The sequence below is a fragment of the Cucurbita pepo genome, chromosome LG19 (assembly GCF_002806865.2).
Source record: "Cucurbita pepo subsp. pepo cultivar mu-cu-16 chromosome LG19, ASM280686v2, whole genome shotgun sequence".
Taxonomy (NCBI): domain Eukaryota; kingdom Viridiplantae; phylum Streptophyta; class Magnoliopsida; order Cucurbitales; family Cucurbitaceae; genus Cucurbita; species Cucurbita pepo.
The window spans coordinates 2,429,479-2,443,196 of NC_036656.1; the positions used below are offsets into that span (position 1 = coordinate 2,429,479).

General features: G+C 35.9%; 1 protein-coding gene and 1 non-coding gene across 3 annotated transcripts; one reads left to right on the forward strand and one right to left on the reverse strand.

Moving 5' to 3' along the window:
- Positions 1–581: 581 nt before the first annotated feature.
- TRNAL-UAA lies at positions 582–664 on the reverse strand. The gene has a single exon. It is a non-coding gene; the product is annotated as a tRNA-Leu (tRNA).
- Positions 665–4,275: 3,611 nt separating this feature from the next.
- LOC111781533 (LIMR family protein At5g01460-like) lies at positions 4,276–13,426 on the forward strand. 2 transcript variants are annotated; one of them, XM_023662186.1, is made up of 15 exons: positions 4,276–4,912; positions 5,010–5,095; positions 5,533–5,648; positions 5,775–5,885; positions 6,240–6,338; positions 6,437–6,559; positions 6,764–6,826; positions 6,916–6,980; positions 7,595–7,704; positions 7,792–7,906; positions 8,032–8,097; positions 12,595–12,705; positions 12,805–12,871; positions 12,970–13,019; positions 13,107–13,426. In XM_023662186.1, the coding sequence occupies exons 1-14, from the start codon at positions 4,563–4,565 to the stop codon at positions 13,015–13,017; spliced, it is 1,530 nt and encodes a 509-aa protein (XP_023517954.1). In that variant the 5' UTR covers positions 4,276–4,562; the 3' UTR covers positions 13,018–13,019; positions 13,107–13,426. The 2 variants fall into 2 exon arrangements, with proteins under 2 accessions (XP_023517954.1, XP_023517953.1); XM_023662185.1 differs by having other exon boundaries at positions 4,277–4,912; positions 12,970–13,426.
- The last annotated feature ends 292 nt before the right edge of the window (positions 13,427–13,718 follow it).

Genomic DNA, 13,718 nt, shown 5'->3' on the forward strand with positions numbered 1-13,718 from the left:
ACATTGAGGGAAAGCCCGAAAGAGAAAGCCCAAAGAGGACACTATTTGCTAGCGGTGGGTTTGGGCTGTTACATAGGGATTGTTCGAAAGTTGTTCGGCCACAAAGGAGGTAGTCTTGGGGCGTCAATTTATCTATGTATTTTGGGTCTTTTGTATTTTGTTTGAAATCGTATCCCGAACTCATTCCTCATTTGTAATGAAATGATCATTATCAAGTAATAGCATGAGTGAGAGTGACTTTTGAGTCGATTCTATAGGCTTACTTTTTATGAACTTAACCAAATAGGGAGATAAGAATAAAAATTTACGAGATAAACTTCACTCATTTTCATACACGGTAAGTAAAGTAATATCCTTAAGCGCTAATTTTGAGACTTAAACAATGAGACTTCACCCTCTTACTGGCCCGTGAGAGACTTAGTTTATGGTTAGATTATAAACATATTGTTCATTAGGGGATTAGTGATATTAGGGTAAAAAATGTAATCACAATAGTAAAATAGATTTTTGATCCAACAGAAAATACGAACAAACTTTAAAATTACAGAAAATACGAACAAACTTTAAAATTAAAAATAATTTGCAGGCTGTGGGGTTCGAACCCACGCGCACTTATGTGCAGAAGATCTTAAGTCTTCCCCCTTAACCACTCGGGCAAACCTGCTGAATTTGTTGTTAGCTTAACAGTTTAAAAACTTATTTATATAAATCTTCAAATCAAGTCAAGTATTCTTTTAATAATTAAAAATTATATTAATATTTGATTTTCTTTTTCATTAATAATTAAAAATTATATTAATATTTGATTTTCTTTTTCATTAATAATTAAAAATTTGTTTTGAAATGATTTAAATATGTCAATTTTATTCATTTTAAAATTACTCGGTACAATTTATAGTTAATAAGCCTTTTAACTCATTTAATTTTTTAAATATTAATGTATTTATGAAATTGAAAATTTAAAATTAAATACTAAATATGTCTAATAAAATAATTACATTTATTTTATATAATATATCCATAGATCTATTAAATATAAAATATAAAATTTATCAATTTTTTAAGACAATTTAAAATTAAAAATTTACTAGACGTATGAATGAACGTTTAGAGATACACAATTATTAAATCAAACCATGTTTTCACATTATTAACACCATATAACTCGTACAGAAACTTAATTATTATATATTTTTTTTAAATTTCATGAGCATCCCGGCTTACTCGATCTTTATAAAAATACTTGAAAAGTCATTTCAAACTAAACTATAAACTCTACCATAAAAAACGGAGTACGAGATAAGTACAAATTCTCAATCAGTTTCTACAGCTAACGCTAACCAAGCAAAACCCTCGAAATAGCCAAGAAAAGAAGATTGGTGCACTCTATAAATTGGGAATTTGGGGAATCGTATTGCCAAAAAAGAGTCAAAGTTTCATGGCTTTTAAATCATTTTCGGAACAAGGGTGGAAGATCATCGGAGCTTGCAAGAAAGGTTGGTATAAGCTTCGAGCTATTCTAAAAATATAGCTAAAGTCGGGTTGTGAGGAAGGTGCGTGATCAAATGACTCGGGACTAATTATTTGAAAGGGTTATAACAATGTACGACTAGATATCATTAAATGTATGAGAAAGAAAGTAAAAACTCTGGCTCGATCATAAATTCTACCGTGTTAAATACTTGACTTTTCTGCTTTTTTTTTTTTTTTCGATTTCTTTTATTTTCTATAATTACGTTGCTTTATTTGTATAAAGTATGATCGTTGTCTCGAACTTGTATCGGAGTGAATTGCAAATTTGCAGTGAATAATAAATTTTACAAATATTAGAAAAAATGTTATTCTTTATTTTTCATCCCTCTCACGATCAAAGACATTTTTAAGGATGTCAATTTAAACATAATTCAATTAGATAAGACTCGAGCCACAAACCGTCACTCGTTGATATAGAATAATTGATAATGCACATTAATTTAAATTTTTTAAAACCAGACGTGGCTTTAATAAACATCAATTAAAAACCTTACTTTTAATTTAAATCAAACAATACATCAGATCATTCATAAAGTCGGAGAAATATAAGACGTCGATCTAGTCTGACCCCTATAGTCTCCCAACTCGTAATTTGTTTGTAGTTTTATTTGTTCGTTCTTAAGTCTTATTCTTATTGATTCATATGTTCCTTTGTTCCTAAGTTTTAAGTTTTCCTACGTTATCTCCTAGGTTTACTTGGTTCTTCTGAACCCAACTTAGGTTCATGGTGCAGTAGTCGTAAGTTCTCTTTTCTTAGCCTATCGAGGCCGAGGCCAGTAGTTCTCAAGGTTCATTCTTAGGGTTCTTAGATATCTTAATCAGATATTCTTCATTATCGTCATCATCATTAACCCAAATCTCATAGGTTCTCGAGGCATGACCCCAATGTCATTTCAACCAATAGTTTTCACCATACGTTGTTCTCATACTTTCTAGTAAGGTTTGGTTGACATCTTCCTAATCTTGTCAACACTCTGATATATGTGTTATGATTTATGCCCTAAAGTCTCCTAATTAATTATTTAATTTTTAATAATAAATTTGATTATTTTATTTAATATTGTCAGTTGTTTGAAAAATCCAAGGTTATTAGTATAACCTTAAACCGTATCGGGCAGATATAGTTTGTGGATAAGGTTGAGTGTCTTATCTTAGTAACACTATTGATACGATACACTTTAGAATTGTTACAAATGTTTTGATCCAAATCGTTCACTTTTTTCACGAAAAACTACACTCATTAAAATTAACATATTGTCTGTAATAAAAAAATGACATGTGTCATGTGCTCAAGCAAAGTCTTCCGATAAATCAAAATATCATCAAAATACACAACAACATGCTTTTCCGAATATTTTCTCAAAACATGACTTATTACGCGCATAAATGTACGAGGAGGAGTATTAGTTAGCTAAAAAGGCATAATAAGTCATTCATACAATCAAAACTTAGTTTTGAAGATGATTTTCCATTTATTTCCTGTATGCATTCTAATTTAATGATATTCATATTTCAAATCAATCTTTATTGATAAAAATGAACCATGAAATTCATTAATATATCGTCTTTACTATGAATAGGATGAGACCAGTGCCTAACATAGACTCAAACGTTCTCGTACATAGCCCTTCTCAATGAGCTCCTCCATGTGTCTTTGAATTTATTTGGTCTCAGTTCGATTGACTCTATAAGTTAGCCTACTAAGAACGACAGTTTCTAAAATGAAGTCTATTTTATGTTCAATACATCTAATGGGAGGTAACCCTTTAGGTATTTCATCTTCGAACACGTTCTTAAATTCTTGTAAAAGAGATTGAAACACACTAAACAAAAACAACTTCCTATCAAATTGTCAGGTTGGCTAAGTAATATGTATCCAACGAGTATCCGTAACACATCACAAAGAATTTCATGTTTATATTTTTTCAAAGTAAAAGATATTATAACTTGAAAAACTACCTTCATTGTTCCGCTATCATCGAGTCATTGAAGCTTGTAAGGTTTTGGACGATGTTGGGTTGGGATTTACAACTTTTTGATCAGCATAGTACTTATTATGCTGATGTAACTTCCACCATCCATAACAAGACTATTAGGAGTCCCCCTAACTAAACACCATGTGTGAAATAGGTTGTCTCTTTAGTCATCCACATCATGGTTGGATTAGGTTGGGTTCATTAAAAACTAACATTTTACTTTTACTAAAAACAAAATTTTTAAATAAATGAGCCGAACAACTCGAACCAACTAGACCCAAAAAATTTATGGTTGGATTAGGTTGGATTCATTATTTAATATGAATTTCTTTTACAATCCGATGATTGAGATGAGTCTAAAAAATGTCTCAACTCGACCCAATTCAACCTATTGAACCTCTCCGATTCAACAATTATTCAAAATGCCATTAAAGCGTATTAGTGAATCCTTTAAAGTTGGAGTATTTTTTAACATAATTAAAAATTTAAATATATTTTTAGAGGTTATTATTAAATATTTAAAAAGTTTAGAATATTTTTAAATTAAAGCATAAAGTTTAAAAATATTTATATTAATTTATCAAAAGAAAAAAAGAAGCTCCGGGGATTGCCACGTCATCACAGGGCATGTTACTCAGCGCCTTCAGCATAAACCGTCCCAATTGCCCCCTTTCCCATTGCCATTCCCTTGTGAGAAAACAGAGGCTTTGACGGAACGTTTATTTCTGTCCGACCAAATACTACATTTTACCTTTCTACCCCTTACGCTCCTCGTTGTCAACTCTGTCTGATTCTAAATCCATCATTTTCCAAAGGAGAAAATCGTAATTTCACGCCTCCCAGCTCAACACTCGCTTCTCAACAAACAATGTCATCGGAATTTCGGAATCTAGCCCTATTTTCCTTTCCCCCTTTTCCCCCTTTCCCCGAGACGAGCCAGATCTGCGAAGCTCCATTTCAAATTTCGAAACACAACAGCACGCCCGATTCTTTCAGTTTTTCGATCTCTTCGATTCGATTTCTTACTGGTTTCGAATCGGGAGCTCGTTAACGATGGGCGATTTCAATCTCGCTCTTGTAATCGTCGCGATAGTCGTCTGTGTCATTATATTCATCTTCAATGTGTACCTTCTGGTTAATTACCAGCACCCTGATGATAAGAATCAGGCGTATTTTCCTAAAATTGTCGTCGTTTTCGGCCTCTCTGTTGCCTTGATTTCTATTTTGATGTTACCGGCTGACGTCGCTAATCGGCAGGCTTGCAAGCACGCTTTGTATAATGGCGCTTGTAACCTCACATTGCCGATGAAGGATCTGTGGCTCGCTGTCTATATCGTCGATGCTGTGCTCGTCTTCTTCATTATTCCTTTCGCCATGTTCTACTACGAAGGAGACCAGGACAAGTAATTGCTTAGAATTTGAGTCTTTTCTGAACATAATTATATCTTTTGTCTGGAGGCTTTATTGATTATTATTATTATTTGTGTTATCATTGTGAAGGAGCCTTGGCAAACGGGTCAAAAGCGCCTTGATATGGGTTGTGGTAATGGCAATTGTCTGTGCTCTCCTGTTGGGAATTTTATACGGTCAGCTCTTATGCTCATTCTTGAGGATTTTTGCGTTTTTTTGGTCTTATATTTCGTTTTTAATTGGATAGAAGAAGTTGTGCCGACTCTACACTAAACCTGCTTTAGTTTTACGCTCATTTCTTGTTTGCTCTCAAGTTAATTGTACTTTAGGCTTCTTCCTCACATATCAACCAATGAAGTCTTGAAATATGATCATGCTTCGATTTTTTCTTTCCTTTATAATTACATTCTCATTTTACCTCAAGAATAGCCAAGTAATGAATTGACTGTTCCATGGTTCTCTTACTGTAGAATATAAATGTTCTTTCAATTGGTGAATGTGTGTATCTAAATTATAACAATTTCTTATTTCCCTCTAAGACTCAGTTTTTGGTTGAAAATTTTCCATGTGCCCTTATCTTTTAACTGCTAAACTTTGTTGGTATATTTATCAGGGCTTGTAGGAGAAGTTGACTTCACCGTTATGCATCTCTCCTCAAACACTGCTTCTTTTCCCAATCAGTGGCAGTTCTCTAGCAGCCAGCCATGCATTGGAAATAGTGCCGGGCAGGTTCTACTTCTGTTTGGAAACTTTAGGCCTCATATATGGTTCTATTTGGCTTCAGTCATCAGATCTTAATTATGGATTTGCATAATATTAACATCTACATGACTCCTTTTTCTCATTGTGTTGTAGTGTTCAGCATTCACAACAAGTGCTTCATCGGAGAAAACATGGACAATGCGCACTACTTTTCCTGAATATGTTGTTGCTCTTGCCACTATTGTTGGATCCGTACTCTTCTCTGTAAGTTCATTAATGGAGATTGGAGGAAAACACTATATCTCCTTCATTTATGAAATAGTGAACCATTTGAATACATGTACTCTGCCCTTTCTCATATCGCCTATTAGTCTGTCTAGTAATTGGCATTCACGACGAATTATAATATTGAATTTACTGACAAATGTTTCATGTTTAATTTATGCATACTGCTCATCTTCCCATATAAATATCATTAGTGAATTATATCCACAAAGTGAACTTCTTGGTGTTTATCAATTTATTGCTTTTTAACCTGCAAATAATATTTCGTGCTGTTTAATTTTACAATAATCAAACAAATTTTTTCTGATCTCTTTTTCTTTTCCTCTCCACTAGATATTTGGAGGTGTTGGCATTGCATGTCTGCCCTTGGGCCTCATTTTCTCATTCGTTAGGCGTCCAAAGGCCGTTATCACCCGTTCACAATATATCAAGGTACTTTTTAGTTTTTTATAATGCAAATTAGTTATTATTTTAATTTTAGGTTTGACTTGCTAATTTCTATCATATAAGTTATATTTTCTATTCTACAGGAAGCAACAGATCTAGGGAAAAAAGCAAGAGAAGTGAAGAAAGCTGCTGATGCACTTCACCAGGAAGAAAGAAGTGGTTCTAAGGGTAGAAAATGGCGAAAGAATGTGAAGGCTGTAGAGAAGGTATGTTTTACTATCGATACATTTTGGTGTTGCATTCTTCACTGTTATCATATAAATACTGAAGAACTTCAGCTTTGGCTAGAAGTCCTGAGAGGATCATCTTTGTTAGATGAGAACTTCAATACATTATTGAAGCTTGATTTAAGATGTTTATCCTTAATTCTTACTGTGCTTATTGGGACATCTACTTGTTTAATTTTGTAGGAGTTGCTTCAATTGGAAGAAGATGTAAAGCTTTTAGAAGAGATGTACCCACAAGGAGAAAAGGTGGACTGCTGGATATAATTTCTGTTATCTTTTCTATTGGATAATTGCTATAACTTTATTATCTCCTATATGAAAATATTGATATACAGGCGGAGACTACATGGGCAATGACTGTTCTTGGCTACTTGGCAAAACTTGTGTTCGGAATTTTGGGGTAAGGAAGTTATGATCCCCCAAGATATTTATATTCAAGAATATTCTATTCTTTTCTTTCTTGTCAGCATAGCAGCTGTTTCACATTCAAGTTTTATTTAAAAAATAGGTGCACAGCGATTAATTGAAAAGTGGGAGAGGTGGCATCTTGGTTTAATGTGTGTGTGTGTGTATATATATATATATATATGTTGCTAGATTAAGAGGTAGATAATATTGGAGGAGGGGGTTGCATTTCAGTTGCATTTTATATCTATTATAACTATCAACAACGGAAAGAGAATATTTAGTGGAAAACTTGATAAAACATTGTGTTGCTCTTCTAACATCAGGATCTTGTGGGTTTCTTAAAATCTTTTTTTTTTTTTTTTTTTTTTTTTTTTTTTTTTTTTTTTTTTTTTTTTTTTTTTTTNTTCCCTTTTTCTTTCTGTTTATCTGCACGAGGTAGTTGACCTAGTTGGCACATTTCTTATTTTTGTTTTTCATAGTTATGTTCCATCTCTTCTGGAAATAAGTTCCTTGAGAAAGTTTATACACTTGAGTGTATCTGTATTTTTTTTCAGATTTGAGACATTCAGTCACATTGTATAATTTACCGATTTTTCTATTCGTCAGGTTGATTGTTTCAGTGGCTTGGGTTGTACATATTGTTATATATCTACTAATTGATCCCCCGCTTTCTCCTTTCCTGAATGAAGTTTTTATCAAGCTGGATGATGTCTGGGGTACAGTTTTTCCTCTCACATTTTGCTTTCATGTTTTTTTTTTCTCTGTGATGAATGTGGGTATGATGATTATTTTCCTGTCACCAGGTCTTCTTGGAACTGCAGCTTTTGCCTTCTTCTGCTTCTACCTTCTTCTTGCAGTAGTTGCTGGAGCCATGATGCTTGGCTTGAGACTAGTTTTTATCACAATTCATCCCATGAAGTACTTACATTCTTCTTAGTGTTGATTTTTTTTTTCTTTTATTTTATTTTGTTGTTTGTCCAGCTGTTGATTACTGGAAATTGATGTCGTGGTTTTGCTTCTCTTTTGTCTATGCTTGCATATAGGTGGGGAGCCACTCTGATGAACTCGTTCCTATTTAATGTGGGGCTTATCCTCCTCTGCTCTATCAGGTGGGGATCTTCAGGTTCTATTGCTTATTCTTACCCCATTTAAAATCTATTTTTATTTCTTATTATATCTACTTGCATTAAAATTCTTGTGGTAACCAATAGTAATAATTAATGGAGAAACAATGTCGGGTGATAAAATCTGGGATACATTTGTATGGATATGGATAGGAACGTATCATTAATGTAAAGGGCGTACAAAGTGGGATGGAGGAGGGAGATGAGGTCTCAAACCCCTCTTCTTAGTAAAGGTGCTACAAAACCTCGTTGAATTGAATAAAAAGGGAGAATGATTGCCGAATTCTCTGTTTGAAATACAGCACCCCTGGCCACACAAGTGCGTACGCAAAATTATAAAAAAAAGGTTTTTTTTTCTTTTTTGAAGAGTGAGAAAACTTTAAACTCCCTCATTCTATCATTAAGAACCCCATTACTCCTCCCTTCACTCCTCCCTTCCGAATATTACGGTTCCGGTTTTCTTCCAAGTGTCTACTTTTCTGGTGTTGGAATCCTTCTAGCCCTAGGAGGCCACTTGTTGACCGTACAAATTGTAGGTGCATTTTGTCACGGTCGTAGTTTTTGAACCTTGCGGTGTCATGGCTTACGCGCGATCATGACCAGTCTTAAGGGGGAACTCAAGTTCTATATACTTTTTGCTCATTTTGTGGCTTCATCACACCTTAGACGAGGTTCTTTCTTCCTCAACCAAACATGGATTATGCAGAACTAAGCTGCATTCAGCCATATATATTGCCTATACGTGTATTTTTCTTAAATTGCAACTTTAGCTGACTTGCCTTTGCCTCTACTCTAAGCCATAGAACCTGAAGACACTGTCACTTTAATGGGCCGAGGTCCTTCAAATGCAATGTCATTTCTCATATCATCATCTAGGTTCTCAACAACACAGTCCACATGCTTCTACATTGATTTGAAACTTCATTGGAATGTGTTTGGACCCTTCATTCAGTCAACTTGGCCTTAAAATGCTCAACTAGAGCTTATCAGATGATTTGAGCACTTACCAAGACTTATTGAGACATTATAATGCTTAATGGGGCGTAAAAGCTAAATATCATGCTAATTAAAAACTCTCGAGTCTCATCAATGCTTCATGATGTCATCCCGAGTGTTGGGATGTCATCGACCTTCGTGGCTCGCTTGGAAAGAATCGAACATCCATCCATTTAAGTACTATTGAAGAGTAAGCCCTTCCGTGTCCATGCCAAGTCATTTCTACATACTGTGTTGAAGCGCTCAACCCTATATTTCAACCTCCAACTTAAGGGACAGGCCACAACACACCTGTGCCACCCAACACTACTATAAAAAGCCCATTCCCAAAAGAAGACGTCCTAGACACTTGTCTTGCAACACTTGTTCATAATGATACATGCATGTGCCATGGGGTAGCTTAGGCTCTGAGACCTCTCAACTTAGATTGTTCGTCTGGTGTCTGATTAACACCAAGTTTTTCGAGCTTACATATTTCACTTATATAGACTTAGCTCCAGAGCGGCTTGTTGAATCTCATGACAGAACCTCAACTTTCGAGATTATGTCTTGTACCTTATCTGTCTCATTAAACTTGTTTCTGACACCCTTGACAACACTGTCACTTCTATTCTTTCTTACACCTTAGCTTGACAATCGAGCTCTCTACTTTTGTTGTGCTAGATGTATCGTCATTCTTATCCACATCATGACACTTGTCTTTCTTGATCCTCACGTGGCCCGATAGGCATCACTCACTTGTCGCCTTCTATCTATCATCACTAGTGGGAGTGACAACCTACCTTCTTCTAGTATGGTTGTGACACTCTCCTCTACTAAAACTAGTCATCGTCCTCACTGACATAGTGGATTGCACTCTCTTCCACTTAATCTTGACATCCTTCTGACGTCAATTCCAACTTTTGGTTGGTTGCTAACTGACTCGTGATAAAATAATCTTGTTTTGGAACGAATATGATAAATGCTCAGTACCTACGAGTTCTCACCTTCGGACCTACCTATGCTCGTTCTTAGGACTTGGCCTTTAGACTCGCAACATATGCAAGACAAAGCTTTTGATGTCGTTTGGTCATAGCTTAACTTCGGATGCTTCTTGGTCAGCTTGGTGACACTTGCCCCAACGTAATCTTGACACTTCAATACACATTCTCGTAACAATGCACTATTTAGGGTGAGACTCGCGAGCCTACCTTTGTTTTGCCTCTTTATGACACCAGCCCATACGGTAGCAAAGTCCGGAAGCTCTATGACACAGCCTACTCACTTGCTGGCACCCATTCAACCAACTCTCAACTTGGCCACTTGTAGCAAATGCTACAATGATGTTTTACTCTGGTCTTGCTACAACTTCTCTCTTCTTTATCTGTTACATCCTACCTAGTGCTTCTTATGAGGGAACGCTGGTCTCAACAACTTCTTATGAAGCAACTTACTTAGGCATGTCGAAGACTTGTGCGTACTCATTTCTCTCGCAGCATTTCCACATGCAAGCAAGCAACCAATTCACTTGAGTTACTTACCTCTGCTCTCTCTTCACCATGACGTCCACTCTTAGGACTACTTTTTCTTTTATCAACAGGCTCTTAACTCGGCCACACCGTCCACCCACATGGACTTCGTCAATTCTCACTTGGCACTCGACTAGCGTGTCACCTTGACCATTGGCTTCTATGTTTGCAATCATTATCATTATCCCTCTGGTGGTAATGACCTTTTGGAAGACATCTTGAATGTTACACCTTCTCATCATCTCTTTTCTAAAATGGATCTCCAAGCCCTTGGAAAATGAGCTTGGTATCACAGTCGCACTTTTTAAACCATGCGACATCATGGGTTACACACGATCATGACTAGTCTTAAGGGGGAACTCATGTCCCGTTATACTTTTCGGTCATCTTTGTGGCTTCATCAAATCTTAAACAAAGTTCTTTATTCTTTGACTGAAGATGACTTGTGGAACTAAGTTTTATTCGGCCATACACATCGCTCATGCGTATATTTTCCTTCAATTTACTCTAGCTTACTTGCCTCTACTCTAGGCGAAGTCCTAAGACTCAACCTTGCCTTTACTCTTGGTCAATGTCCTTCAAATGCAACGTCACATCTTATTTCATCATGTAGGTTCTCTACAATACGACCCACACATTTCTACATCGATCTAGAATTTCACTAGGATGCATTCGAACCCTTCATTGGGTATAAATGGCCTTAAAATGCCCCGTTAGAGCTTTGTGAGCCATTGCATCATTTATCTTGACTTATTGAGGCATTATAATGCTTAAATGAGCATAAAGCCAACTATTGTGTTAACCGAGAACTCTCGAGTCCCATTGATGCTTCATGATACGATATCAAGTTTCAAGATGTCATCGACCTTTGCAGGTCGCTTAAGCAAGCTTATCGAGAATCGACCCATGTGTTAGCTTTATTTTCAAGACCTCTAGAATATTCATCCCTCCGTCGAGGCACTATTGAGGCATGAATCCTCCTGTATCCCTGCCAAGTCATTTTGATATACGATGCCATAGTCGACCCTAGATCTCAACCTCTGACTCTAGGGAAGGGGCACATGTCGGCACCCTTGTGCCACCCTACATTGTTCTCAGAAACCCATTTCCAAAGGAAGATACCCAAGACACTCGTCTTGGAACATTCATTCACTCACACCATGACACACGTATAGTTCATGGGCTAGCTTTGAGGCCTAGGGGTGGTGGAGAGCCAACACCATGCCTCCCTATATAGTACATATTGAGACGTTTTTTATCTGGCAAGTGTAGACATCAATAGTAACGATGAACAATAGTCAATGTGGAGCGTCTATTTGGTGTTCGATTGACACCAAATTTGTCAAGCTTACATATTTCACTTATACGGAATTAACTCAGAGCTGGTTGTCGAATCTCATGATGGAACCCTGACTTTTGTATTATGGCTTGGACCCCAACTGATTCCATTAAGTTTGTCTCTGACACCCTTGATAACACTATTGCTTCTATTCTTGCTTACACCTTAGCTTGACAATCTTACCCATTCTTCTTGATGTATTAGATGATATATCGTCCTCCTCGGTCACATCATGACACTTGTCTTTCTCGGTCCTCATGTGGTACAATAGGTGACACTCATATGTCGTCTTCTATGTCATCACTTGTGAGAGTCACAACCTACCATTTTCAAGTATGGTTATGATATGGTTATGACATAGCAGGAGTTCTAATTTGTGAGTACATCGCATAGGGAGGGGCTGCCTCTAATTGTTTTGTTAATATATTGAGCTCTTGGAGGACTAAGCACGAGTACAATTGTTTGGTCTCTTTTGGGACACTGCTGGATGAATTTAAGATGTTCGGTAAAGTCTGAAATAAAGATTAAAAACATGTTTATTAAATGTTAAGCAGTTGTCATGTATGAAATTAGAAGGGAACTCCATACCTTAATCAATTTGCTTGGTTGATTATAGCATGCCTTTTCTCTATTTTATAGTGTGATTCAGTTTTGCTCCACGGCATTTGCATATTATGCACGAGCAACTGCGGCACAAGAAATCTTTGGACACACATTGCAGTCTCTTCGCGGTATCAAATATTTGTACAAGTGAGTGAGTTGAATTTTATGTACTGATTTTTCTGCTTCTGAATCTTTTCCATGTGTGTATTTTCATTCGGTTCGATAAACTTGGCTGTTGCATTGTAGGTATAATGTGTTTCAAATAGCATTCGTTGCGTTGGCGGGATTAACCTTCGTGTATTACGCTGCCTTCGTAAGCTTCCAAAACCAATGTCCTTGTTTGTGATTTAAACTCCCAATTTCCTGGTGTTCTAATTCCATGGTTTCTCCTGTTGTCTTGTAATCTTTAAGGGATGGAGAAGAAAGAAGCCCACTGGCAGATTCCAGCTTTCCTCGTAATCGTATGTGTTTCCTCGACAAATCGAAAACTGACTAGGCCAACAAATTCTCTATTGTTCGTCATCCTTTTTACATTAATTTATTTGAAGGTCACGTTTGGCGCGGGGTCTTTCATTGTTGAATCTTTGTGAAGTTGGCTGAAAACAATCCAGAGTTGAGTGAGACATTGTGAGTGCTGCTGCTCTGCTTCTTGACTGTGTGTACTTTAAAAAGCCTCTTTTGTATGTATTGTTTCTTTGATTTGGGTTCTACGTTGGCTTAGGGCATGTAAAATTAACGAAATGGTTGGTTCTTTGAACGCTCTAAAACGGTCTTTAGGATATACCTTTCTTTGTAATATAGCCAATTGAGGATGAAATAGTTCTTGTACCATTTCTTTAATTCATATTGATGCTTTTATTTTATTTTATTTTTCCTCCTGTTTAGATGAGTGCTAAGGTTTGGTTTGGTTTGGTTTGGTTGCTTATTATGTGTCATTTTCTATGTACGCCTTTCCATGTTATTTATATGGCTAAATTATAAAAATACTATACTTTTTATATTTTAAGCCTTTTTTTTTTAATTATTATTATAAATTTTATACTCACAAATGAAATTTAATATGTATTAAACTTTATTACACATATTGTGAAACTAAGAACACACAAGTGGGATCAGGAGCTTTGAAGCTTATTCTTTTTCTATGTTCCATTGTCTATTTT

Coding starts and splice junctions, on each gene's coding strand:
- LOC111781533 (XM_023662186.1), top strand. CDS start 4,563: ATGGGCGATTTCAATCTCGCTCTTGTAATCGTCGCGATAGTCGTCTGT. Junction 8,098..12,594: donor ATCCTCCTCTGCTCTATCAG/GTGGGGATCTTC, acceptor TCTATTTTATAG/TGTGATTCAGTTTTGCTCCA. Junction 12,706..12,804: donor GGTATCAAATATTTGTACAA/GTGAGTGAGTTG, acceptor GTTGCATTGTAG/GTATAATGTGTTTCAAATAG.